At 38.1% G+C, this 27807-nt stretch overlaps 1 protein-coding gene across 1 annotated transcript in view; it reads left to right on the top strand.

The window, feature by feature from the left end:
• The first annotated feature begins 1202 nt into the window (after positions 1-1202).
• The window catches only part of GAS2 (growth arrest specific 2), an 87270-nt gene continuing 60665 nt past the window's right edge, over positions 1203-27807 (top strand). The window contains exons 1-2 of the mRNA XM_074149791.1: positions 1203-1344; positions 10533-10657. Of these exons, the coding sequence (XP_074005892.1) occupies positions 1203-1344; positions 10533-10657 (267 nt within the window). The remainder of the gene's footprint in view (positions 1345-10532; positions 10658-27807) is intronic.

The following is a 27807-nucleotide window of genomic DNA, read 5'->3' as shown; positions in this document are numbered from 1 at the left end:
TGCAAAGGTCAGAATGAAATAGTGTTTGCAGTATACCGTAAGCTGAAGCCGGCTGACACATGTAACCATGGTTGGTGTGGATCAGCCAGTTGACAATAAGCAAAGAACTCTTTCTTATGGTCCTCCCACCCCAGTTAATGCCTGTCTAGTGCCACTTGTGTAAGACCTTCTGACTGTTAGTTGGTGTGACTGGGCTTTCAGCAGGCTACAGCCTACCAGGCGAGAAAATAGCTCAGCTTGTTGCTACAAGCAATAGGGTGCAGATCTGACTTTCTTTTCAGAGAAAAATAACCTCCTTTAGCACAATTATGCCACAGATGGAGAAATTAGTCCTTCAGGAGCAGATATTGGTCCATTGGGCCCAAGGTCTCTGACTGTGGCAAGACTTGCAACACTTAAATAATATTTAACACATGACGTATTGTCTTACCTGAAACTAAATTTCAGTAGGTCGTCACTGAAGCAGAGGAGTATTCGTATAAAAGGTGCAACTGGAAAGTGTGGGTGACAAGCACTAGCTGTTGTGCTGCTTTCTGAAGAAGTAACGCTATTCAGTAAATATATTTGGTGAGGGTTTTGTTTGTTTGATTGTTTTGTTGGGGTTTTTTTTTTTTTGTTTGGTTTTGTTTTGTTTTTTTAATTATTGTAGAACTGTAGAATGGACTGATTCCATTTGGTAACTGCATTTGTTACTTGTTAGTAAGTTTGCTATAGTAGCGTAACTCAGTTGTTCCCGTGTTTTTCTTGGGCCTGATCCAAAAATCTCTGAAGCTTTCCATTTATTTTGAATGGATTTTGGATCAGGCACCTTAGTGAGTTCTTAGCTTTGTGTAAAATGTTAATTTATTTTGATTTGATTTTAATCATTCCTTGCAGAATATTTGCTTATGTGTTGGCAACATGTGTAGCTTGGTAAGTACAAATGAAGTTGACATTTATCTCTATGATTTAATCACTTGCGATGTGATCCATTAACAAAACAAAACTTCAATCATCGATGTTGTATCTGTGTGTTAGATCCACATCTGTTTGTCTGACATCTGATTTCTTAGAATCATAGTTACTATTGTTATCTTTTGAAAAGAAAATCTGCAAAACTTGATTTGATGTATATGAAGTACTTCTTTTTTTTCTTTTTCTTTCTTTTTTTTTTTTTTTTTTTTTTAATATATAATAAAACAGGTCCAACAAGTGGATAAGCAATGTGCACTGCTCTGAGCCCGAAGGCACGTGGGCCTGGCCTCTCTGATATGCATCAATACAGTCAGTGGCTTGCAAGTAGACATGAGGCCAACTTGCTGCCGATGAAAGAGGATTTGGCCCTGTGGCTCACAAACCTGCTGGGTAAGATACAATTAGATAGAATGCTATCTAATACTGGATACTGGACACTAAGAGAACTCTTGTACGCTGTTGGCTGGGAATTCAATCCTTCAGCCTTCTTTGTGTTTCAGAAATAAAGGTAGTTATTATGTAGCTACCTCCATGTAGTGCAACTGTTAGCAAGGTCAGAAAAGCTAATAAGTAGTTTGCCTCCACAGTGGTTCTGGGAGTGGCATCATTGAACTTTATCATTCATATCATGTTTATTTTTCCTCAAATTTCCTTTTAAATGTTCTTTTGCATGTGTTGTCTGTATTAATACCATTAAGCTGAATTTTGCTAATTACCGCCATTACCCCTTCCATTTTTACTGGAAGGCCTCCTAAAGAGTATGGGCGTACTGATTGTCTTGAACGGAAGGAGCCATTAAATAGTTCTTTGCTGACCAAGCAGTCTAGCGACTGATAATTGCCGCTCAAGGCAATGCGTGCTAAGACTTGTGGAAGTTTGTGCACAGAGGGGTCTGACCTAGTGGCTTCAGCTGGGACCTGGGGATTTACTGGTTGCAGCTGCATGTCTTGGTGTGCAAAGCTGAAATGTGTTGTTGATGAAAGAGTATGCCAACCAAAAGCCAAGAAAAAACAGGTAGATATGAAAAGGAGTGAATGAGAGTATGTCTCTGGCAGGAAGGAAAGAGGCGGTTCTTTGGGATATACAACTCATTCAAGAAGGCAGCGTTTAGAAACTATGAGCCAGGAAGTAGTATGTTGCTTGCTGAGAGCATTCAGGGAAAAATGGCTTCTATGTGATCTCTGTAAATCAAAAGGATTCTACCAAAGAAATACTTGACTTACACAATACCTCATCCTAAGGGAAACAAGCCAGTAGTTAAACAAAGAGGAGAAAGTACTTTAGAGGAGGTGATGTTTACATGAAACTTTTGCTGATGTTATTTTGGAGGAAAACTGGGATGAGCATTTTTAAATTTGTGGGGTGTGGCTTTTGGGATTTTGTTTTGTTTTTTTCTGGAAGTCTGTTCTGGTGAACAGACATTTCCAGCAAAGGGAGGAGATGGACCTGTTGGAGCGGGTCCAGAGGAGGGCCATGAAGATGATCAGAGGCCTGGAGCACCTCTCCTATGAGGACAGGCTGGGAGAGTTGGGCTTGTTCGGCCTGGAGAAGAGAAGGCTCCTGGGAGACCTTCTAGCCCCTTCCAGTACTTGAAGGAGGCTTTTAAGAAAAATGGGGACAAATATTTTGGGAGGGACTGTTGCAATAGGAACAGGGGTAATAGTTTTAAGCTAAAAGAGGATAGGTTTAGACTAGATTTAAGGAAGAAATTTTTTACACCAAGGGTGAAACACTGGCACAGGTTGCCCAGAGAGGTGGTAGATGCCCCATCCCTGGAAATATTCAAGGTCAGGTTGGATGGGGCTCTGAGCAACCTTGATCTAGTGGAAGAGGTCCCTGGTTGTTGCAGGGGAATTGGGCTAGATGACCTTTAAAGGTCCCTTCCAACCTAAACCATTCTATGAATCTGGTGAAACATAGGCAGTGTCTTGTCTGTGAGTGAACTTTCTCAGTGATATCATACAGTAATCATAGAATCATCTAGGTTGGAAGGGACCTTCAAGATCATCTAGTCCAACCATCAACCTAACTCTGACAAAAAAACCATCACTAAACCATGTCTCCCAGCACCATGTCAGCCCATCTTTTGAACACCTCCAGGGATGGTGCCTCAACCACTTCCCTGGGTAGCCCATTCCAATGCTTGATAACCCTTTCAGTATAAAAATTCTTCCTAATATCCAACCTGAACCTCCCTTGGCGCAACGTGAGGCCATTTCCTCTTGTCCTATTGCCTGTGACTTGGGAGAAGAGACCGACCCCCGCCTCCCTACAACCTCCTTTCAGGTAGTTGTAGAGAGCGATAAGGTCCCCCCTCAGCCTCCTTTTCTCCAGGCTGAACAACCCCAGCTCCCTCAGCCTCTCCTCATAAGACTTGTTCTCCAGACCCTTCACCAGCTTCGTTGTCCTTCTCTGGACCCGCTTCAGCACCATGATATAATAGAGTATATCTAGTGCCTTTCATCTGCCCATTCTACATTGCTCTATTTCCTCTTTTTTTTTAAGAGGAAGGGAAGTATCACTATGGTACGAGAGGTGTAGTTAATAAGTCCAATGTCAGTAGAATGCAAGAACATAGTATTTTGCAGGTAGGGGATACCCATTTTAGAGTTGGAATAGTTATGAATCCACAACTGCAAAAGTGGCACTTGTTTTAAGTTACATCTTTGTGTGGTACTTCCATTCAAATTAATGAGTTTAGAATATAAAATTGTCTAGGCAATGCCAGAACAAAATCCAGAAATCCTGACTCTTCATTCCAATTACCACAAGACAAAAATCCAAAAGACTGTTTTCTGAATCAGAAGCGGCACATTCCGTTAAGGATTTAATATATTGTTTAAATGTTTTAAACAATGAAGTTTTAGTGAGGCACTCTAAAACAAATAGAAGCTTGTTTGCAGTTCATAACAGAGTTCTCACAGTGACAAGTTTAGGAATGAGGTCACTTTTTTACCAAGAAAGTAGCAACCAGCAGGAGGTTCTGAAATGCCAACTATAATTAAAAATCTGATTTTTCATATGGACACCAAATTCTTCACTGCAGAACTAAACGGGCACAACCTTCTTTTAATTAAGCAGCGTACACAGTTCATTTGCTTAATGTGTTCCCCCACACCTTCTCACACCAAGCTCTTCTTTTCTCAGAGTTTGTCCTGAAGAACTGAAATTATAGCGATTCGTTAAACTGCTTTGAATTTCTTTGTAGACATTGTTATTCAAATTAATAATTCAATTAAGTTAAAATTCATATTCAAAATAAATTAAGTGTAACTGAATTAAAGTAATTAATATTTATATAAATATATTAACTCAGAATTCAAATTTGGTTTAATTATTGGATAATTTAGGTTAACTTTAATGAGAGGAGGGACACGTGAGAATGTTGCTATAAGATGAAATAGGTATCAATTTATAGCATGTGATTACCTTGTTGTAAAAACCTTTCTGTACTCTCTCACTTTTCTGCACCCAAAAGGATAAAAGGATATGCAGGACTCTTCTGTTTCTTTGTTTGTTTTGTTGTTTTTTTTTTTTCTCCATGGAAGAAATAATGTACTGTGCATTAATGGTCAGTAGATTTTCATGCAAATATATGTGCAGATAACACAGAGCAGATAATATTCTTTGTATCTACACCCTAGTTCGCTCTGTGCTATAACTTGTTTGGCCTCGTTGTAACTGTCTTCATGCCAGTTTAAATGCAATTTGATTTCTCAATTTATAAAGGAAATTAATATGCATTTCATTTAATTTTTGCCATGTTGGTTCATGTTTTGTTTCATCTATATTTTGTTCATTCATTTGTACCATGACTCAACAAGGACACATAAGCTTTTCAAATAAATGTAGATTTCTTTTTTAAAAAAAAGAACAGAAAGTATTTTAGGCAAGAATAGGGTTGAACATCTCAGACAGTTTGATCGAATGATGATATTTTTGGAAATTTTTAAGGAGAGACAAATATGCCCTGCTCAGTGTTACTGGAAGTTAAAATGGTGACAGTTTTGCAGCAGCAAAGCCTGGTGTGTGTTCGAAATTACAAACTGGAAAACATTAGAAGGATATTGCACTTTATAATATGAATGAAGTGTTTTGATATTAGATAGAAATTAGGCATAGCTAGAACCTGACCTTACTCGAGTGACAAATTGGAAGACTGAGATACATGGTGCAGCTGGAAAATAATGCTGTAGGAATTTTTAACCCTGAGACTTTGGACATTTTATTCTAATTTAGCATGGACATTGTTGTGGGGTTTTTTTAGTAATCACTAGTACTTTCGTAGGCATTTTGCTAGTTATTTTTGGAACCATGTCAGAGAAGCTCAGGGCTTCTGAGAGGACGGTTTGTCATTACAGTTGCATTGCTGAATAGATTTTAGCTGCCTGTGTTCTGGGGGCTGGAAAAAGGACATTGCAGTTGAAATCGATGTGTCAGATGGGATTGACTCGTATAATATTGTACATTATAATGTCCTCAAAACAGGACACGTTAGCATTGCAGAGGTGGGGGTTTGCATGCTGGAGAGGTAGATTTGAGCTATGGATGTTGTGTCTTTCACCCTCACTTTCCTCTGCTGAGCTCTGGTGGCTCAGTCAGGAGATCCTTCCAGTGACAAAGTTAAGGAGATGTGTTGACCCAACTGTCTTGCAAATCATGATCATATTTCAGCCTTGTTTTTATTATGTACAGAACCAACAAAACACTCAACAATGCTTTCATTGCTGACACACTCCAAATCTGGTAGGTTATGTATATGCTTATTTTAGTAGAATGCTCTTGTGGATACTGAAGACATCTGTTCCACCTTGAGCAGGCTTCACATGGGGGTTGGCGCAGTTGGGCCATAGTAATCTTCTAGCAGAGACAAAATGGCAATTTGAAAGCAAAAAGGGTTGGTTTGTCTGTTGTACTCTTCAGTACTGTCTTGTTTTCTCTTGTGTGTCTGCAGAAAGGGCTGAGATGAGCAGGAGCAGGCCTTATCGCCAGTCTGTACGACAAGTAAAGAGGGATGGTTTCTCTGTTTCCCTTCTGGCTATTGAGTAGAGCTCTGATCTTTTTTTGTATTCCCGGAGCCAGTTTACTAGCTGCGAGGGGTTATGATATTGTCTCTTACTCCATCCAGCTTCATTTAGCACATGAGACCGTGGTATTGACCTGTAAGATGTGCCCTGGGCACATGTCTGGGCTCCAGGGTTTCAGTGCTGAGGCCTCTTCCTAACAGAGATTTCTGGGCTTCAGAGGCTCATAGGTAAAGGAGCTGGAGAATGCAAGACACTGAGGAGCTGGACATGTAAATGTTAAATTTTGCGTGAGGCATGTAAGAGTTGCTTGGGTGCAAAAGTGAAGTAGGCTTGGAGAACAGGAACAGAGAGGTAAGGATGTCAGGAGATGCATTGAGTTGAAGATCAGGCGTGGAATTTAAAGGTGTGTTGAAGAAGGAGCAAAGTTTGAGGGATGAAGGGTGGGTGGTCTTCTGCAAGAAAACTGTCTTTCTTAGATCCTGAATTGAAGCAAAACCTGCTTCAGGTCAGTGTTCTTGCTCATCAGTGTGTCAGATGGGATTGACTCATACAATATTGTATATTATAGCATCCTCAAAGTGGGACGTGTTAGCATTGCAGAGGTGGGGGTCTAGTCTAGGTGGGAGGTCCTCTTGCTGTCTAAAAGGATTCCATAGTAGTACCTTTTATTTTCAACCTCAGCGTGTTCAGCTCAAGCCAGTGGGAAATGCTGGTTTTAAATATCTGAATATCAAGACATTTGTGATACTTATAACTGATTCTGCTGGCACTGATACAGGTTATTATTTAGTGGAGAGGCTTTATAATTTTCTTTAATAGAAACATGCTTTTGAGATTGTGTATATGTCCCATTTCAAGTAAGTGATAATGTCTCAATGCTATCAAAACTATTTCTCTTGCTGTCGGCTATTGGAGGGAACAGAGTAGCTCATCAGAAAAGAACCAGTTTTGCATGTGCATAAAATCATTGGCCTTTGTTTTCTTTATTTTTATTGCATTTTGTTATCTTGGGCTTAAATGCCACGCAGCTGGAGAGGGTCAGGAGGAACTGTTCTACTGGTGCCTCAGCGTTGTAGAAGCTCATCCTTCTACTGATGCGTTTTAGAGCTTCACCCAAGTGATATGTTTCTATTTGTAAACTAGTAGTTTTGTGTTACACTGAAGCGTACAATTAAAATAGTCAATCAGCTAGTTGAGAGGCTGGAGTCAGTGTCTTGCACTGTAGTGACTAAACTAAGCATGGAAGAACCCAGTGCAATAACAGAGGAACCAACTAGATTTTGATTCTTTCTTTTAGTCTTTGAGTCCCTCTACCTTCTACTGAAGGTTGTCTGAGACGGCCCGTAGGGAATGCTTTATCTTTGGCCTCTTGGGCATGGGCTTTTTTCGGTTGTTCTTTAACAGACCTCCCAGTCTGGTTGCATTAGGACCCCCAGGACTGGGTGGCCTTAGAGATAGCTGCCCAAAGTTTCCAAGTGGTAGGTGTTGAGGTCTAACACTTTGTCTTTTTAAGGGGCATCTGGTGATTGTGGTAAAAGAGAGGGTAAGCAATGTTTGGAGGTTTGAGACAGCCTTCATATTCCTGAGGTTTTTTTTCATACTTTTAGTGTTGTTTTTTTATTATACTTAATGTTATTACCATTCTATAAAAACATTGCAACTGCTTTCTTGTAATTATAAGGGGACTTATACATTTTTAATGGAGTTTAATGTTTTTTCCATACAAATATACAGAACCATTTTTTTTCCTCAGGCTATGAACATTACTCTCATTTGAATCAATACATTTCAACTGTTAAATATGTCAGAGTGTCTGTTTTAGCAAAGAAATGCCACCTTTTGGAGCCATAAAATACAGTGAATTGAAAGCTGACACCTAATATATTTTTCATTGGATACAGATGTTCAATGCAAAACTCATTCTTTCAGCTTTCATAAAAGGGAACAGAACTAAAATACTCTGGCTTAGTGTACAATATACAGTGACCAAACTGCTAATGCAATTCAGCATTTAAAATAATATAAACGTATTGTTAAATAGCAGAAGAAGATAGAAGAATTTTTCCATGCTGTGTAAAGAGAAAATACCTCTAAATAGGTTTTAGTTTTTTTAATGCTTGACCAGTGAAATAATAAATCTATAAATCATAGGACAGAATAGATACGTATAATGTGATTTTTTTTTCTTTTACCTGTGTAAAAAAAAAAAAAAAAAAAATCATGCTTTCCAAGTCAAAATAAAAATCTGCAGTAGGTTAAAATATTTGAAATATTTATTTTTTTTTAAAAGAAAATGAGTCTATTATAAAATGCAATTGTATTAAAAATAAAGCAGTTCCTATAACATACTCATTTTCCAAATTTTGTGTTCTGGTGGCTTTGTAGCTTTTGCCAAAAATGCTGATGGGGCAAATGGGAAGATACGTAGGCTTGAATGGTGATGAAGGTTTTTGAGGTGCTGAGATGCTCAATTTTTATATCTGTGGACTGTAATAGTTTCAGTCCTGGCTTCGGCTGGGCTGGAGGCACTGCTAAAATACTGTCAGTTATGCACAAGCTACCACTGAAAGTCTGCAGTGCTGCTGCTGCTCCAGGCAAACCTGGAGAAGTCATTTAGGTATGCAGGAGCTATAAAGTGGCCTTTATGGCAGACAGAATTAAGGGAGAATAAAAAGGGGAGAAAAACCCTTCACTTTAAACAGATATGTCTGAAGTAGAAATGAGTTAGAAAAAACAATTTTAACTTCAAGCAAAAATACAAGTCTATTGTATCTGAAGATGATTTGCTGCAAAGATGTTTATCTTAGTCTTTGATTTTTAACTGACAAAACTAACAAGACTCATATTTTTTTTCCCAATGGATGCTGAAGTATCTAACAGTTTTCAGGCAAGAGCTTGGAGAAATCAACCTTCCTTTAGCATTTTTGTAATCATATTGCTTTATAATACTGCTATTTTTAGTGTTATACGTGACATTGACTATCAGCTTGCAATGTGCAGGCAATATATTGCCGAAGTGCAATATTCATTTTTTATTATCTACTTCATTTTTGTTACTTCTGAATGTTAGTTTCCCTCTCCCTTCTGAATGAAAAGGTATAGAAATGCTTTATTTCTTTTTTAAATCTACTTTTCCTAGATTTTTTTGACAAAAAATGTTCTGAATCCATTCTAAGCAGATTAATGTCTTCAGCTTCCAGACCCTCTCATGGGAAATAAATTTCCTCAAACTATGTGGAAAAACAGAAAACCCCTGTTTTAGTCGGGCAGCTGCTTGTTGATCAAAAATCTGTGGCAAAAAAATCCAACCAGCAGTGGGCAGACTTTTACCTCTTGTCCTGCTTGCAAACAAGCCAGATCTGGATGGGATGAAGAACCATTCTCACTTCAGATTTTTTTTTATTTATTTATTATGTGGCAGGGTAGAAAATTGTTATTGATGATTGCTGTCTGACAGCCTATGAAAAATGAGATGATAGTGTTATTCTCATTCCCAAATGACATATGTAATTCCTATGTTAGTAGGAAGAGCAAGAGTTAGTCCTTGATGCTCTCTTGATTTTGGTAGAAGTTAAGAGGGCTGAAGAATACAGCTGCTGGTCAAAAAAATGTCCAAAGAGAAGGCAAATTTTCCACTAGAAATGTGAAAATGAAAAACTTTCAATAAGAAACAGGAATATTTTTACCTGGAAAGGATGTTAAGATGCTGGAAGGTAATGGTAAATGATTCCCTTTTCATCTGGCCCGGTCAGAATGCACGTATCATCATGGGACTATTGAGATCTCCTCTGCCAGAAGGATGTAATTACGGTGTAGGTCATCTGGTCTGCTGTAGCCAGCGAGGACGATCTATGGCAGCTGAAGTACAGCATCATGTAGCATGATAATAATTGATACGTTATGAAATAAAGTATTTTGGCTTTTTCTTTGGGTGAAAATTTTATTCTGCATGGCAAGTAGATACATGACATGAAATTTCACTCTCTCCCTTTTTTTTTTTTTTTTTTTTAATGTACCTAACTTTACCTCTGAAAAAGCTCTTTTAAAGGAACATTGCAGTCACTGTAGTATCTTGTCAACTTCTTGCAGGATTAAAAAAAAAAAAAAATATACAGTCCTGTCCTTCTTGACATGGTTTTCTGCTTCTGTTAGAAAACGAGCTGAAGTAGTGTTAAGGACTCTTATGCTATAGCTACCTGTGGACACTGATGTAAGCGATTTGCCTGCTGTACTCTGTCTTTTAAAACAATATGTTAAAAGCACTGGAATTCCATAAGCAAAATGAGATATGTGGTGTCTGATATGCTAGAATTATTTTTGAAATAGTAAATGCCTTCCCAAAGCAAGCATGTTATTTTTGAATAATTTGCTGTATGTCTACCAGTAAAATAGTAGTGAGGTTATTCACTAAATATTCAAAGTAATGCAAGTTTTTTGGTTAAAGCATATTTCAAATTGTTGTCAAGATTTCTATTGATTTCTTTCTTTACACAGATGCAGTCTGTACTGTTGCGTGCTTTCTGCCATGTTAACTTTCTGTTTGCTGTTCAGGTAGAGAAATAACAGCAGAAACCTTTATGGAGAAATTGGATAATGGTGCCTTGCTTTGTCGGTTAGCTGAGACCCTGCAGGAGAAATTTAAAGAAAACAGCTTTGATGCAAACAAGCCTGGCAAAGTAAGTGTCGATAAATGTTCTAGCATGTACTGTCAGTATCTGACTGTTTTGGTACTGAACTTTTTTTGGGCAGTTAAGAGATTTCATTTCTGGAGGCTCTGCAAATGGGCAGGGAGGTAATTGCTCTGTGTAGCAAAATTACAATATAAAATTGGGGGAAATAATACTTCTTGGGTAATTACTAAGGTAACTATGAGAGGAGGCAGTTACTCAAAAAATAACTTGTAACATGAGGAGAATAAGGCATAGGACAAGATCTAGTAGCGTGATGTGGTAGGTAACAGAGAAAATGCAATCCTTGTATTTATTTGCAAAGGGAATATTGAGTAGCTGTGGGAGGTGCCTTTTCCTCCATAAACAGCTTTGGGAGGCCAATAATAAAATTCTATAGTTCATTTTGATGCCTTGAGTTTAAAGGTCCGGTTGGTGTTCTGGAAGAGATTCAGTAAAGAGCTACAGGGATGATGTGGGAAATGTGAACCTTCAGAAGATACTGAAGAGCTTTGCAAAGATCAGATTAAGATCTTGCTTGATTGTAACCTCCCTTTAATTTAAATGATTTTCATAGGACAATCTGAGTGGGAGAAATTAAAAAGTGCAACAAATTTATTTCTGGGAGAAGTTAAATTAAATGGTTGACATATACATTAATGCATTTACTGTGAAACTGTTTTTATTTTTCTTGTTGAATTCAGATACATCTTCCTTGAGAGCCAAAACAGTCAAATACACAGCAGGTAAAAAAGAGCCCAAGAGCAGAAATCACATAATGCATCTTCTATTCTTTGTTTTCATAACTAGTGTGTAGCAGAAATTAGGGCACAGCATAAATTTTATCGGCAATTCTGAGAACTGACAGCCTTGTGTCAGCTGGAGCTGCATAAGTTATTTTTCTTGGTTCCAAGCTCATAATTGTTGTGGCAGAAGAAATTTTCCGCACTAAGGCAGGCTTTTATTTATTTAATTATGTTTTATCTGCTGTGGATTGGGGAGCTGTGGGGTGTGCAGGGGGGTGTTGCTTGCTTTCTTGCTTTGTATTTTTTTCTCTAAATAAAAAGGAAGAGAGAGCTGAGAAGAAGGATAAGTAGAGAAGGAAGGAAGCCTTCCTCCAGAAAGGAGGAAAAGACAGCTGGAACTCATATTTCATATTTCAAATTATAATCAGGGTTTGGTTAGTAGAAGTACCGGATGACTTCTGAGTTCCTCTTTATAATATGGTCCAGCTTGTCTTCACCTAAGTGGTGGCTCGTTAGTGTCATGGTAGCTCCCAAGTTAAGAAAACACTTATGGCAGACTTTTCAATTTAGCCTAGGAACTGGCTAGGCGGAAAGAAGGGTTACTCCTTGTTTTGGCTTTTTCCCTTAACAAACTAAAGATACTGTTATTGACAAAAACTGCTAAAAGCTACAGTGAATGCCCAAAAGGTTAACTTGGCTACATAGTTCTAAAACATTCCCTTTTCTATATTTATTTAATATAAAATTCTTAGGAAAATAGTCATAAATTCTACTACAAAGTTCTAGTGAATATTAGGAAATTCGAACAGGATGTTTTTGTTAGATATTGAACAACTGCTTTTTGGGGTTTTAGTTGTTTTGTTGGGTTGACTTTTGGGTTGGTTGTTTTGTATCATCAGACTTTTGTCTGATGGTGGCTCATTCGGTACGTTTCTGGGTTAGCTTTCCAATGTTTGGTATTTCTGTGTTTTGCGACTGAAAAGAGGTAGACCTCCTTTCTTGTATTAACTTCCTCAGCTGAGTATATGGCCTGCCTTACCTCAATTAGCTGATCCCCTTTTTTTGAACTCAAGTTACATTAGAAGCCAATTAGACATTTGTAATCCCATATGTTGTAATAACTTAGATTTGTTGGTCTTTTATTTGTACAGACTAGTATAACAGGGAATGCAATTAAAGGAAAAACATTCTGTTCCACTGCTATTTTCTTAATGTATATTATTTCATACTTAGTATAGTAAGAATTCAAAGAAATGACAGAGTAATAGATTTGTGTCATTGTAGGCTATTAGGGAGCTATTCATCCTTTCAGATTTTAATTCCCTGTGTAGCAATAGGACTCCTTTGCACATTGGAATATCTGATTTGTGGTGCCAAGGAAATTAATATGTAGATTGTACTGTATGAAATTTAGCATAGTAAGAATTCCACAATCCTCCCCTGCATCATTATTATGTGGTCTGTTAATAATACATGTGGAATTTTGAAGCCATTTGGCAATTTGTCTGTGCACAGGAAACTGGAAATATTATGGTCTTTCACCCAGGTGCCCTGGTGACTTCACTGGCAGCTGGAAGAAGCTGCTGACTTCTATGGAGTTTAGCTGCTAGCAAAATAGATAACATGCTGTTCTATCCATAGATGTAACTTTTTTTAGAGATGTAATTTTTTTTTTTTTTCAACTGGAAGCAGACTGATATAAAATGAGTGGCTGCCAGAAGGATCAGCTTGCAGGCTGCACCAGGTTACAGCTGAGTGAGGGAGACAGGATAAGGCTATAGATAAAGGGTGGGTGTGTGTGTAATCTTACTAAGCCCCTCCAGAAGCCCAAATATTTGGTGTGTTTTCATAAGTGAAGTTTTTCCTTGTATGTGTACTACTTCCTAGATGGCAAAGCTCCATAAAATATTTTGGTTTTAGTTTTGTCTTACAGGAAGATGATATATCTTGTTCTGCTTGATACTTACTACTGATCAAGATTTCACTTGTGCAGCTCTTTGGGGCTGTCTGGCCAGTTTAGCAGCTATAGCAATGCATGTAAGAAGACATTAAAAACTAATGTTGCATACAGTGACTCATCAGTTGTTTGCCATAATTCCTTATGATTGTATTGCAATACTCTACAGAATGGCAGAGGTTAAATCCTATTGCTTCTGGGTTACCTGCTTGTGCAATATGTTTCTAGTCACTGTAATTTTTGCAGTTTGTTTCTTAACAGAACTGTAGCATTCCCTTCCTTATTAGGGAGGACTGAACTGACACCCTGGATCAGCATCAGCCTTTTTGAGTGCGGGATAAACGTGGGCTTATAATGGAACCTGCAAAATCAGGAATGGCGTGGTAGCTGTCCAGTCTTTTTTGTACAAAAACTCTGGGACATCAAATAAAGCTAGTAGGAGCCAAACAGAAAAAAGGGGGTCCTTGTTTATGAACCGGTTGGAATTTTCTTGCCAATGAGTGTTAAAGTTTACCTGGGTTCAAGAAAACACTGAATAAGGTAATGGAAGAGAGATCTCTTGGAAGGTTGAATACACAGGAATCTCATCCAGGCAAGGAAGTCCCCATAGCTGAAAATGGTTGGAGCTTGGGAAAGTATTGAGAGGTGTAACATGTTTCCTATGGTCTTGGTCTTCCCCAGATACTTATGGCCAGTCTGTGTCTGAGTTAGATGACCTTTTAGCTGACCCAGCAGGGTCACTCTTATGTTCTGTGCATTATTGCTTCTTGGGGCTGAATACTTTGCTGGTTGTGCAGGTGGGCATGGGCAAGTCTATCTTTTCACAAGGGTCAAACTTAAAAAAAATTATTTTAAATTAAATCTCTACTTTTCTTTCTGTATAAAGATGCCTCTTTAGGATTGAATCCTGGCAGCTAAAAATAGCACTCAAGTCACACTCTGCTTTGGTGTCTGTTATCCACGGGAATAATGTGTGATGGAGAGCACTGGAGTTTGGCAGCCTCTGGCAGCATTTATGCAGTCTCTGTTCATTGATCTTCTGAGTTTAATGTCATAATAGGCATTTTTAGATATCATAATAGATACTCTGAATGCATCCTCCATGAGTCTAGCTCCCTAACCTTGTGGTGTTTGATTTTTTTTTAATCATTCAGTAATAAATTATTAAAAGCATTTCAGTTTCTAAAGATGAAACATTTGACATCCTTCGAAATGAGCAGTTGTTAGGTGCTAGGTTCTTTTGCAAGTCCCAGAAGGCAATGTTCTTTATTGCTAAGCAGCTAAACCATGCTTCAAAACCTGATGATTCTGAAAACATTGATGTTGTATCTGAGCTTCTCTTCAGACAGGCAAAACTCTGAGGTTTTTGAAAATAAAAATGGAAATTTTAAACAGGGAGGGCAGTATTAGACTGGTGTGACTGTGTACTGTATTTTTAGAGAAGTCATTTTTTCCCCTTTTTGGAGTTTTTACAGTCATAAATAAATCTATTCATGTACATTTATAAAATGACAAGGAGATGACTGATATCAATCTTAATAAATGCTCAAGATTTGTATGGCAGTTAGTTGTTGGAACTACCTGTGCTGCTGCCGCTAATGATCTACCGTCTAGAAACTACAGACTTATTATTATACCAGGAGTTATTCCATAAAAGTGATTCATGTCACAGGATGCCATTTTGTAATTTTCTCCCATTGGCTTGGATTTCATCTCTGTGCTGTCCTGGCAGTATTTTACTTTTCCTGACAGATAGTTAATTTGAGAATTTCACAGCTGTATAAACAAATTCAAAGCATCAAGGCATGTGCAGTATGCACAGAGCCCACATTTGCTCGGGCTTAGTTTAGTAAGCCCATTAATTAAGATTTTAAAATAAACATAAATAAATTGTGTTAATAGTTATCACCATTTTAATAGGCAGGGCATAACAGTCTGCCCACCATCCTTGAAGCTGCCTATGAACATCCCACTGAAAACAATGTTTTCAGGGCATATGAATGAAAACAAGTTGAAGCTGGATCATACTTTTCCTCAGAGTTCTCAGAGGTTAATAAGATAAATCTCAACTCAAATCTCTCTTAGAAATACTTTTTAATAATGAATTGGAATTTAAAATTGAACCTCATTTTCAGGAAGCCAGGATCTAGATTTGATTTGGCCTATAAAAGAAATAGAAATAAGTACAAAATCAATCCAGATGCAAATATTTCTTAAGTCTAGAATGTTTAATTCAAGTATGCATTTAATTTTATTCTCCCAATGGGAGCTGATTTAATAACATTCAACCAAATGTGCACCGAAATAAAGCTGTTGTGTAGAAAACAGTGAGTAGATCTTGTCCTTGGATGTGTACGTGCTCTTCCGCTGAAACTGTCTGTGAAAACAGTAATTTATGCACACGTGCACATTCATGTATTTCCTAACATTAAGAGACTCTGTCCACATCTTACCCATAGTCCTAGTATCTGAAGTGTATTTTGCAGTTGTTGCTCCGTATCCAAAGCTTTCATTTGCTCCTGGGAAATACACTTAGTGAATCTGACAGTTGGTGGGTGTAGATCACTGTGGCACCATTGGCTTCTCAGAATCATGCGGGTTTGTGTAAGGTGACGTTTTGGCCTAGGGAGGGATCTTTGAGTTACATTACGCATTTTGAGAGTTACAATTAAGAGATCCAAACTGAGATTTGGGATGGAAGTTTTTTGCCCTTATCTAAATTCTAATATTAAAGTTGGATCTCAGAGGTGAAAGAATTCAGCAGTTTCACAAAAAAACCCCATATTTAAACAAATTTAAAACAAACTCACAGTTGGTTTTAAATTTCAATATGTTTATCTTTCTAAAGAGAACTATGTTTTATGGAAGTAGAGGCAGAATTTTGTAAACTAAAGGACTTGAAAAGTCAGGGAATTGACTTGAATTCAGTCAATATTGAAAGAAGGGGCTGGTGGCAAAAGAACAAGATCATAAACTGGAGGCCAAGTTAATTTCTCTTCTCAGCTGTAAGCCTATTGTTTGCTTTTGGGAGAATACATCCCTGTGCTTTCATTTTCCACATCTGTAACCTGGGAATAGTGTTCACTGTACAGGCTTGATTTGTGAACATTGTAAAGTGCTTTGAGCACTTCGAGTATTGCTGCCCCATTTGGAGAGCTGTGATTAGTACTTGGTAGTTCCCGTTATGAAAACAAATTTATATTTGACTCTGCTCATTTACAAGAGACACAGGAACTCATGGTTCTCTAAATGTAGATAGGAGACAGACCTTTGCTTGTGAAACTACTGCTTCAGAGAGCTTTGTGTCTGCTCTGCTACAGGGCAACAAGAAAATGTAGGGAGCCCAGTCTTCCTAAAGTAGAGGATCTGTACAGAATCCCCAACCAGCGAGAGTCAGGATTGAGTAACAACTCTGGAATTGCTCTAACAATGTATAAGAACAAAAGATACGCTTATGCTTGTTCTATCTTTTCAGTCATTCCTTTGCATAAAGGGCATTATGTGAACGGAGAAATTATCAGAATCCTGGAGCTTCATGAGGAGTAACAAATGCCTCTGAGTCTCCAAGGCATGTATCATCAAAGAAAGCAGAGTCTGGCAGCAGTTTAGAAATGGAGAAATTTGTTCTTAGAAACTCTCATGTATCTTCATATGGATATATTAGCACTTAGGTTAAATGTCAAATGAATATGCTACTGCAACCCACGTTTGTAAGTAATCCAGGAAGACCTGTTCAAGGCTTGGACAAGGTGAGACACTTGTACAGATACTGTATGGTTAAATTGTTGGGTTTGTTTACAGAAGACCATACACATCTGACAAATTGTAAAAGGTATAATAGGTCACGTTAGTTTATGTTCACCTGAACTGATGAAATAGCAAACAGGAAGAGAACAAGGAAAATATTTAATAATTTCCCAAGACAACTAGCTTGGCTGGTGGACAGGAGGGCAGGCTGTTCTTGGCATAATTCAAAGACTTGGTAGTTGGTTTAAGATCTAACTAAACCTGAATAAAGTAGTAAAGACCACAGTATTTTTGACGGGCTCTTAAAAACGAGAAGGCTAGTGAAAAAATCTTTGGGCTAGATATTATAGTTTACAAAATCAACACCAAAGCTCTTTGAGCTTCCCTTACTGGAGTTGTCAAAAAACAGGTGGGCATCAAAATTATTCAGGATACTACAAGGCAAATAATATGCCAAACCAGATATAACTTTATTTTTCTTCTTCAAGTGGAAGAGGTCCTGCCCTAAGGAAATCTTCCTCAACAAATGATTGAGGTGCTGTGCAATGAAAATCAGTAACTTTATAATTTCCTTTCATTTGGGCTTTCTGAAACACAGTAATACTTTTTGAACTTACTGCATCAAAGTTATTCTCGATTAAGAATAAGATTAACAGATTCCTGAACAGAATCAGATATGTGTGATTGCTGTGAGAGCATTCATAGGTACAACAGAGAGAGTTGCTTCAATGTTTTTTAAATTTGGAACAGGTATAAGTTTTCATGCCTGAAGGTGTAATTCAAGTTAAAATGAAAAGGGTTAAGAATAAATTTTCTCTCTGGACAGTCTCTTCAATTTTTTTTATCTGCTTTGAAGTATCTTCCTTTGAAGCCTGTGGATCTTGCTCTTCTTAGACCCTTGATGGCCAAGCTGTAAATCTGATCTAATCAATGTGGTGCTTTTATTTTTACTGTAGGCTTCAGTTCCTCAAGCTTATGTGTGTCCTGTAAATGGGATGGATTCCCGGTAAATACAGTATTCAGTAAGCTTGATGCCTTGAGTCTGTTTGCCCAGTGCAGAGTCCTCAGCTGCAGCAGAGCCACGTTCAGGTGCTCTCTGTAAGTTATAGAACTGACGCTCCAGTCGAGAATTGCATGAATGTGGTTAGGCTGTGAACAGATTCTTTGTGGTCTGGGGCAGCAATTTGCTTGTCTGCACACTTGTACTTTCTGGAGACTTTTGTTTTGCAGTGAAAACCTGTGGAGCCAATTTCTAATTGTATACAATATAGATATGGCCCTCAGTTACTTGGGAGGAAAAAAATAAGTACAGCGTTGTCTTTTTGTGTATTAATCTTTATAGTGGCAGACTGATGTGGATATGAGAGGAAAAGAATAATCTTGCAAAATGACTCACAAGTGCTAATCCATCTGGAAGGAATCATTTCCCCAAGACTGTAAAGCTGTTTGTTAGAGAATTCCTTGTACCTTTCTCAGACATGTCAATAGCTTGCTGAGATCATGTTCGACTAGATTGCTACCAGGTTTCTTGCAGATACTGTAAGATTTGCCTGCAACAGGTCATGTGGACAAACCCTATATGCCTCAGCAAATAATTCTTACAACTAAGTTTTTTTTTCTGCTTGCAGGAGGATTGCATGGTAGGGTAGAGTTCTGTTTCTCACCAGACCATAAGAAGAGATTTTTGAACAAATTTAGGATATTCTGTGGTTGTCTGCTTGGCACCTTCCTGATGAATACACTGAAGAACTTTTAATAAGCTTTTAGGTGCACTTGAAGCCATGTGCTGTTGTGGAGGCAGAGCTACACAACCCTGGAAGGAGCGCTGAGACATAACAATCACAGAATCTTCATGGTTGGAAGGGACCTTTGAGATCATCGAGTCCAAACACAAAAAACCAAACAAACAAACAAAAAAAAAACCCACACAAAACAAATAACCACACCCCACAGCCAACCACAAACAGACACAAACCAACAATCTCGGGCACTAGAGCATGCCCTGAAGTGCCACGTCTACATGTTCCTTAAATACCTCCAGGGATGGCGACTCCACCACCTCCCTGGGCAGGCTGTTCCAGTGCCTGACCACTCTCTCGGCAAAGTAATTCTTCCTAATATCTAATCTAAACCTCCCCTGCCCCAACTTCAGACCATTTCCTCTGGTCCTGTCATTATTCCCTTGGGAGAAGAGGCCAACACCCACCTCTCTACAACATCCTTCTCTCCAGATCATAATTTGTGCTGATACTTCTTGTCCTTGGGAAAGCAGGGTTTGTTCCCTCCTTTGGCTGGAGCACATTTGATGTCTGGGTGAACTGCCCTCCCTTGCTCTTGTCAGTGAACCTGAGGTAGGGATTGTCCTGCATACCCCTCCCTCCGCTCCTATTTGACATTGCAGAAATAATCAGAATCTGCATCTCAAGGCAGTTGTCATGGAAATGCAGTCCAGATTAAAGCAGTTAACTGCCGGTTAGATCCTGCTTTGGAAATATCCTCGTGATTCAGACTGTAAATCAGGTCAAGCGGAGAACCAAACTTTGATTTCTAACAATATCATTTAACTAGAAGACAGCTCAAGATTTTTTTGATTAACATTGGTTTTGTATGTCATAGTAATACTTAAACACTTCATAAAATTTGTATTAAAACTGGAAGCTTTCATTGCATTTTTACCATTACTTCAGTCCAGGTATTGTAAAAAGGGATGGCATATTTTTTGAGAGAAGTGTAGAAATAGCCATTTTTAGTTTTGTTGCATTTTGCCTTTTATGTGAAATGCATTGTAACAACCCTATTATTTATTTTGTTAAGTGTTTAAAGCAAACTGTAAAAATCTTTGTAACAGATCTTTCTGCAGGGCTTTTTATTTAGATTGTTAGGAATAGTCTGGAACAGTAAATGTAAGATTAGGGACTTGAATAGAAATTAGCGTATGTTTTTAAAAACTTGCAAAAACATATTTTAGACTAACCATCTTCAGCTTAATTGTGCAATTCTAAGGTCAAACTTAGTGTTAGTGGTTTTTAGGGAATAATGAATAAGTAAGAACTACGGAATTTGGTCCATTTACCAAAAGCGAGTCTTGAACTTGAACTAATAAGCCAAAATTTCTGAAACAATGGGAATAATGAATATACAACCATAAGTGATGACTGCAATGCAGAAGGAGAAAGCACAAATTATGGCATGGACACCAATTTATAGATATCATAATTATGTCTGATCTGTTTATTTAAATAAACATGTATTCCCACTTGGGCTCGAATATGTATATTGGTCCCAAATGCTTCAAGTATGCAGTAAAGCTTTGTTCACAACTTTAGAGGCTGATTTAAGGCTGGTTTGGAAATTTGGCTGTATAGATTAACATTCCAACATGTTTTTCAAATCATGGACATTTTTAAATTCTACGCCAGCTGAGAATTCCCAGGGCTCTAGCAGTTTCCTTGTGGTTTCTAATTGGAAAACTCACAGAAAATCAGATTCTTTATCATAAAGGCAAAGATGCAATTTTTCTTAAAAATGAGCATACAGGGCTTTGAAGAATCAGACTTACCTGCAGTGAGCTACAAGTGAAATTCTTTCTGAATATTTTCAGCATCCACATATAGAGTGTATCTTTGTTAAACATCTGGAAATCCAAAACGCGAACAGATAAAGCATCTGAAAAAATTCTGTCTTCCTTTAGGCTGCGTAGACCTTTATCACAGTCTTCCTTGACACTTGGCTCGTGTTAGGTAAAGCACCATTTGGAACTAATCTTAGGGAAAGGGCTGGGGACCCCCCACCCTGCCTTGCACTTCAGAAGGTCACAAAGTGTGAGGTTGATCATGGAGAGAAAAACAGGAGGAGAAGGAAGAAGAGGCATGACTGTCATACAGCGGTATACCCAGTGTTATAATTATTACATCAAGGAATTTGAATGGCTTCTTTCATTTCAGACTGCCAGGGAAAGGTTATCCACTATAATTCCATAGATCAAAGAAATATGTTGGATATTTGAACTGTATTACACTACACTGGAAGTGAAATTATGGAAACATCTTTCAATATGAAATTTTAGAACCTACAACGGGTTTTGATGGACTTCAGCTATTCTGACTGAAATTTTCAAAGTGTTGTCCTCAGCTTGGGTTCTTCTGGAATGATTAAGGGGAAAAAGTGATTTTGAAATTTCTGACAGTAAAATGAGTTGTTTTTGCCAAAATTTAATATTTTTCTTATTTAATTTTATTTTGAGAGAATCGTATCCCTTTCAAGAATGTGATGTTTGATAAGACACGATCTTAATAAGATGCTTTTTGAAATGTGTCCTATGAAAAGCCACTCAGATTTGACCAGTTTATATCTCATGGAAAAATTGCTGCTTATGCACGTAGTTGCCGTGTTCATGTTCAGGTCCTGCTGTGTGACAATGAAGTAGCCAAAACCAACTTATTCAAATGCAATCCTCCTGCTTGTCTCATTAAATTACAATATAAATCAGGGAAATTCTGAAACTAGGATTCTTCAGCTATGTTAATCCAGCTCTGACTTCTGTGGTTGTGGTAGGGAAAAGCTCGCAATCACGTATCAAGATAAGGTGTGATCGTCCTCTGAAAAGAGCAACTGTGAGAATTGCCCCATTTTGTCCTAATTGAATATTATCTAGGAAACCTATTGTGAAATGCCGGTTTTGAAAATTGCATTGAAATGTACAGAGCATTTATTGAATGAGGGGTCTAGAGAACAAGTCATAGGAGGAGAGGCTGAGGGAACTGGGCATGTTTAGTTTGGAGAAGAGGAGGCTGAGGGGGAGACCTCATTGCCCTCTACAACTACCTGAAGCGAGGGTGTAGAGAGGTGGGTGTTGGCCTCTTCTCCCAAGGGAATAATGACAGCACCAGAGGAAATAGTCTGAAGCTGTGGCAGGGGAGGATTAGATTAGATATTAGGAAGAATTACTGAGAGAGTGGTCAGGCACTGGAACAGCCTGCCCAGGGAGGTGGTGGAGTCGCCATCCCTGGAGGTATTTAAGGAACGTGTAGACATGGCACTTCAGGGCATGCTCTAGTGCCTGAGATTGTTGGTTTGTGTCAGTTTGTGGGTGGGTGTGGGGTGTGGTTATTTGTTTTGTGTGGGTTTTTTTTTTGTTTTGTTTTGGTGTTTGCTGGGTTTTTTTGTTGATATTTTTTTTGTTGTTGGTTTGTTTCTTTTGTTTTTGTGGTTGGAGTCAATGATCTCAAAGGTCCCTTCCAACCAAGAAGATTCTGTGAATAGGAATGAAATCCCAGGCTTTGTCCTTTGCGTTTGTTTTGAGGAACACTGCAGGGAGTTCTTTGTTAACAACTTACCTTAGTGTCTCTGTCTTAGTTTCCCTTCTTGTGAAATTTTAATAAACTTCTATTCTTTTTTTTACTTATTTATTTTCATTGTAGTCTCTCTCTTTAATGCTATTATAGCATTAGAAAAAAACCAAACAACCTTTGATTTTTACATTTGGCCTGCTAGCATGTTCAGATTGTAGTTAAGTAGAAGTAATGGCTTTCAATTCATGGTGCATACATGCCTGGAGCTTGTAAATGACTTCTACAAGATCTCTGAAAGACTGCTAATAAAAATGAACTTGACAGTTGGCATAGATATGTTATACAGTTAGATGTCCAGAAATTTGGAAAGTCAATTTATGGACCTCCCCAAGACTTCAGACTATAGTGAGTTAATCCCATCCTCAACTACACAAATTGAGCAAGCAGGAATAGGGTCTGACATCTGTTTAAATGGGCTTTTTGTTGTCAGCTTCCATTAGTTGTGTCTCACCTGCTCTCCAATGGAAGGTTCCTGCTTGTTGGTCTCTGTGTTATCCAGCTGCCTGGTAGCCAGCCTCTCATAGGCGGCCTTCTGATTCGGTCACAACTTGTCCCACAGGTTTCCTCCTTTAGTTTCTGTTTCCAGACATTTTCAGGTAATTCGGTTGCTGAATATCGGTTGAATCTTAACGGAAGTTCTTCACATGTCATATCTTACTGAGGCTTTTGCTTTCAGTTAGACAGGTGTCACTTATTCTGGCAAACATTGTGATTTTGCTGGTTAATGAAGCTTCTGCCTTGCCAATTTTTGACATTATTTACTTCTGGATATCCCAGTTGTCTGGTGCATTGGTGTGACTTGAATCATCTCTAGTATTCCTTGGCTTTCTAACACACTACTAGAAGTAAAAGTTGCAGTGTTTCTGTTAAATTAGTTTTTCGTTAACCTCATCTCTTTTGGAATGATAACCAATGTTTTCATCTTTTGCTGTGTGACCAGTAAGCTGTGTCTTAGAGCACTCAGAGGAACAAAACCATGAACAAAAATTTAACTTTAAAAACTATATTGTTGTTCAATTTAAGCTTATTCTCCCATCTATTCTTACTTTTGAGAAGTTAAAACTAATGCTACGTGGAAGAAGTGGGAGAATGTATTCTACTTTGACACTAATAGCATAGCTAAACCATTCACTTAGTTCTGTATTTATTTTAACATTGTAGACTGTATGTTGATATAAAGCCTTGATGATGTTAATTATTTTTATTGGCATATCATAAATCTGTTAGGTATTCCAAAGTGATCACAAATGCTTTCTTAGAATCTAGGAAGATGATAATGAGTGATTTTTGGCTTTTGATGATCTGTGCAGTCATTACGTGGGGTAAAAATCTGGTCAACACATGAACTTTAAACATGAAATCCTACCTGCTATTCTGTTAAATTGTCATCTCTCTACATTACTTAATATGACGGTGTAAAGACTGTACTTCACTGCAGGACAATGTTTTGCCAATTGTTAAGTGAATTGCATTGCTTAGGGATGCTTTCTTTGTTTTAAGTGCAATGTCATTTTTCATTAATCTGGAAGCTGTTCCTGGTTTCGTGTCTGTTGAAAAGTTGGGCAATTTTTATTGATATCTCTGAAGCCTTCAAAATTTCTATGTTGAGTTTTTGTTTTTTAAATTTTCCTGGATTTTAACTTTTCATGCAGCTTTGGGAGGGTTAGAGGGGGATTATATTTTTTCTTAGGTTTTATTTTTTGCATTGGGAAATGCTTCATTTCAAATTCTTCATAGGTGTTTCCATATTCAGAGTTCCTTCTACCCATTTTTTGTATGCATTTAGCACATTCTTTTGGTTGTTGGTCTGCTTACTATATTTGGAAAGTGTTCTTTCCCATAGTAAATGGGGTGGGGGGAAAACAAAACCGGGCCCACCTTGACAAGGAGTAGTTATTTTACCTTGTATGTATTACATTTTGATTTATTTAATGTCTAGTTCATAATTGTTAATACTTCATAGCTATTCGCTAAACCTGAATTTTAGCACTGCAAAGCAGCCTAAGGTAAGCTTAATTTTCGTTTGCTGAAGTGAGTGTCTGGGACACTAAATCTGTGATTCTTAAATGGGATCTCAAACATTTTAGGTTTGAGTTCCTAAAGAATTCAGAGTAGCAACTGGATACGGGGTGGTTGGCTGGGGTATTGTCAATCTGTGGTGAGGGGAATTGTAAGAGCTCAATAAGAGTAAGTTCTTGTAGCAATGAGCTTCAGTTTGCTTATGTTTAACAAATTAATAAAAGACAAGGAGAAAAAGCATATTTACAGAGAAGATTGTGGCAGAATTTCTACTTTGTATTCCCTGCTCTAAAGAGCTAATTCAGATTTTATAAGGGGAAGGAGGGTTTTTCTGAGAACACCTGAGCAAAATGAAGGAAGAATTTAAGAAGGAAAAGAATAGCTCTGCGGCCAGTAGCAAAGGTAAAGGCAAAATTGTAACAAGTTCTGAATAGATGCATGTTCTATCTAGCTGATACACTCAAATTTCAGAATGAATTTCTGCTTATGTAACACTAAATAATTATGAGAGAGACACCACTGCAGTCCGCATAGTGTAATTCCCACACTCCTCCCCCCCACCCCCGCCTTTTTGTTAATGTAGGTCATCAGGTGATAAAATCAATTTTCTCCTATGAATGCCTAGCTAACTGTAACCCTCTTTCATAACAAACAAAATTGCTAAACTTTTTCCTTTTATTCAAGTGCGAGTGACAGCTCAAAAAAAAAAAAGTGAAATCATCTACTCAAAGAGCGGGGTATGATTAGGAATCTTCAGAAAGTGGCTCAAGTCTGCAAAAAAAAAAAAGGGGGGGGGGTTTAACATGTATTTGTGGACCTTCATTTTGGAAAAACATTATAAAAAAAAAATACATTTTTCCTTGTGATTTCAGAGCATTGGTGTAAGAGAGTCCCTTTTGGGTTTAGAAGTGAACCTGACAGCATTTTTCCAGGATTGCATCATATGTTTCACTCACACTTTCACATCCTGCATTAAACCACATGCATGCACATCAACAAGACAAGATTGTAAAAGGACTGTAACTGGGGAACTGTTTTCATGATATTTGATAGGAGTAATTGCGGCCACTGCTGTTTCAAAGCAACTGCGGTTATACTATACTATGTCAACAAAAGTCACTTTTGCCATATGGAAACCTAATTACTTCAGAATGATCTGTTAGAAAGCACTTTTGAGATAGTCAGGCCATTTATACAAATCAGTAAAAAATATTGGTGCATGAAACCTTTCTTAAATAAGACCTTTCATGTGTTAGAGGTTGAACATTACAGTGATAGCTTTGGAAATATTAAAAAAAAGTAGACTTCTATTTAAAAGGTGGTAGGGAAATTTATTAGGTGATAAGAAAAATGAGTATTTCCCTATGATTTCTGTGGTAAACCTGATTGTGCTGTTGTTGAATGGAGAGGAGGATTTTGCTGTTCTCTTCAGCAAGACCCTAATATTGTGGGAAATGAGATGAAATATAGAATGGTACATTTTAGTGAGATCATGTGATGCCAGGGATATATATCTGTACAGTATTTGTTCCATAAAATGGCTTATAGTTTTTTTTAGTATTATTTTTCAATTCAATAATGTAGGTTTTTTTTCCTTCTGTAGTTCAGGCATGCCTTGTTTTTACATTTGGGTATTTATTACTCCTGAGTTGTTTAGGGCACGTGTTTATCAGACATTTTTTCTGTCGCTATGAAACTGGAGAATATCACAAGTTTAATTAGTTAAGTGTGATAGTTCTGTACCCGGGCTCTTATTATTTGCTGTCAGTAGCTGTTACTACAGAAATCGACTTCTAAAAGACACTGTAATCTTTACAGCTGTAAAAGAAATGTTGCAAGCTCCGTGAATGCCTGAGTTTCACAGTGAAGCCAGGTTGACTGATGTGTTTAAACGTCTGTCTTAGTTGTCAAGGCGTAGAAGCGTAATTTATGGACAGTCTGTTACGTACATGAAGTTTTAGATGGTTTATTTGCTGCCTCTAACTGCATAGATTTCTCACACGTAAACCATCTGTTCTGAATTTCTTTTCTTGAAAGCATTTCTATATTCAGTCATTACGTTCTACCTAAATCAGAAGACATAAAATATTTAGAACCAGATTTATTCATGTGTTGTTAGTGCTGGGGAGCAGCAGCGACCCAGGGGAAAACTAGAGCTCTCTGCATTCCTGCTGGGCGTTGCAATGCCTTCCCAATGGTCCTTTACAAGAAAGGCTGTGTAGGTTCTCCTGGCCATCTCCTCGCTTCTAGCTGCTTTTCTACTGCTGAGGGCATCTGTGCCAAGGAGCGGCTCCCGCTCTCCAGGACCAGTGCTTTGGACTTGCTCATGCCCTCTGGGCTTAGGGCCGAGGAGAGCAGATTGGTTGTACCCACATTGGGTCCAAGTCTCCTCTGTTTGCCAGATGGCAGCCGCCAGTCGTATAGCACAATATTTCTGGCGGTGGCTTTTCTTTTTCTTTTTGTGGTTTTTTTTCCCTAGTTCAAATTTCCTGGAATAATATGAGGGTTTTATCGCAGGCTTCCAGAAATTGTTTAATACCCTTAGCATGAGATGAAAGAATATAGGCTGGCTACTGGGGAATGTGGCAGGACAAAGTAGTTTAAAGGCACAGAATTGGCTGGGGTGGAGTTGGAGAACTGCATGGAAGGAAACAAACCTGGTATGATTTCACCTGTAATGCCCTTCCGAGCTGTCCCTGGGATTATTATTATCTCCTCCTTCTTCCTCAGAGAAGACTCGCTAGTTTTCTGCAAAGGAAAGCCTGAGAACAAATTAAGTTATAGGCACTGTGGAAAATCCAGAGATGAGAACTGGGAGGTGACACATTTTGACACTGCAAGGCTGCTTTCAGACAAAATGTAACTGTCGCTGTTTCTCCTTTCCGTGCTCTCTGCACTAGCTTACGCCCAAGTCTGCAAGTGCCAGGAATACTGGGGCTGGCTTCTTTTCATCTTGTTCCTGTCACAGTGCTGTTAATCCATGATAAGGTCATCCAGGATTTGTGCTTTTAATTGGACGTAGTCATTCAAAAATTCTAAAGAGTATAGTTTTGTCAGATATGATTTCTTTTTACATTAACCTGTTTAGTCAGTTCAACATCCATGCATCACTTCAGATACTCTAGTCCAAGGTATTATGGGAAAAGAATTTAATTCAATTTGATTTTAATAGTGTTAAACCAATTATAGCTGCTGGTAATTTGGTTCTGTGAGAATATGATCAAGTCTGTTGTGTGTACAGTGGATTTTTTTAATGTGATCAGATTAAGATACAGTGCTATGAAATGGCATCTCTTTGAATCTACTGGCAAGTTGGAGTTGATTATAAGCTAGCTACGT

Source organism: Numenius arquata, chromosome 6 (assembly GCF_964106895.1).
Source record: "Numenius arquata chromosome 6, bNumArq3.hap1.1, whole genome shotgun sequence".
NCBI lineage: Eukaryota > Metazoa > Chordata > Aves > Charadriiformes > Scolopacidae > Numenius > Numenius arquata.
The sequence above is the reverse complement of the archived record's forward strand: the minus strand, read 5'-3'. Positions and strand labels throughout refer to the sequence as shown.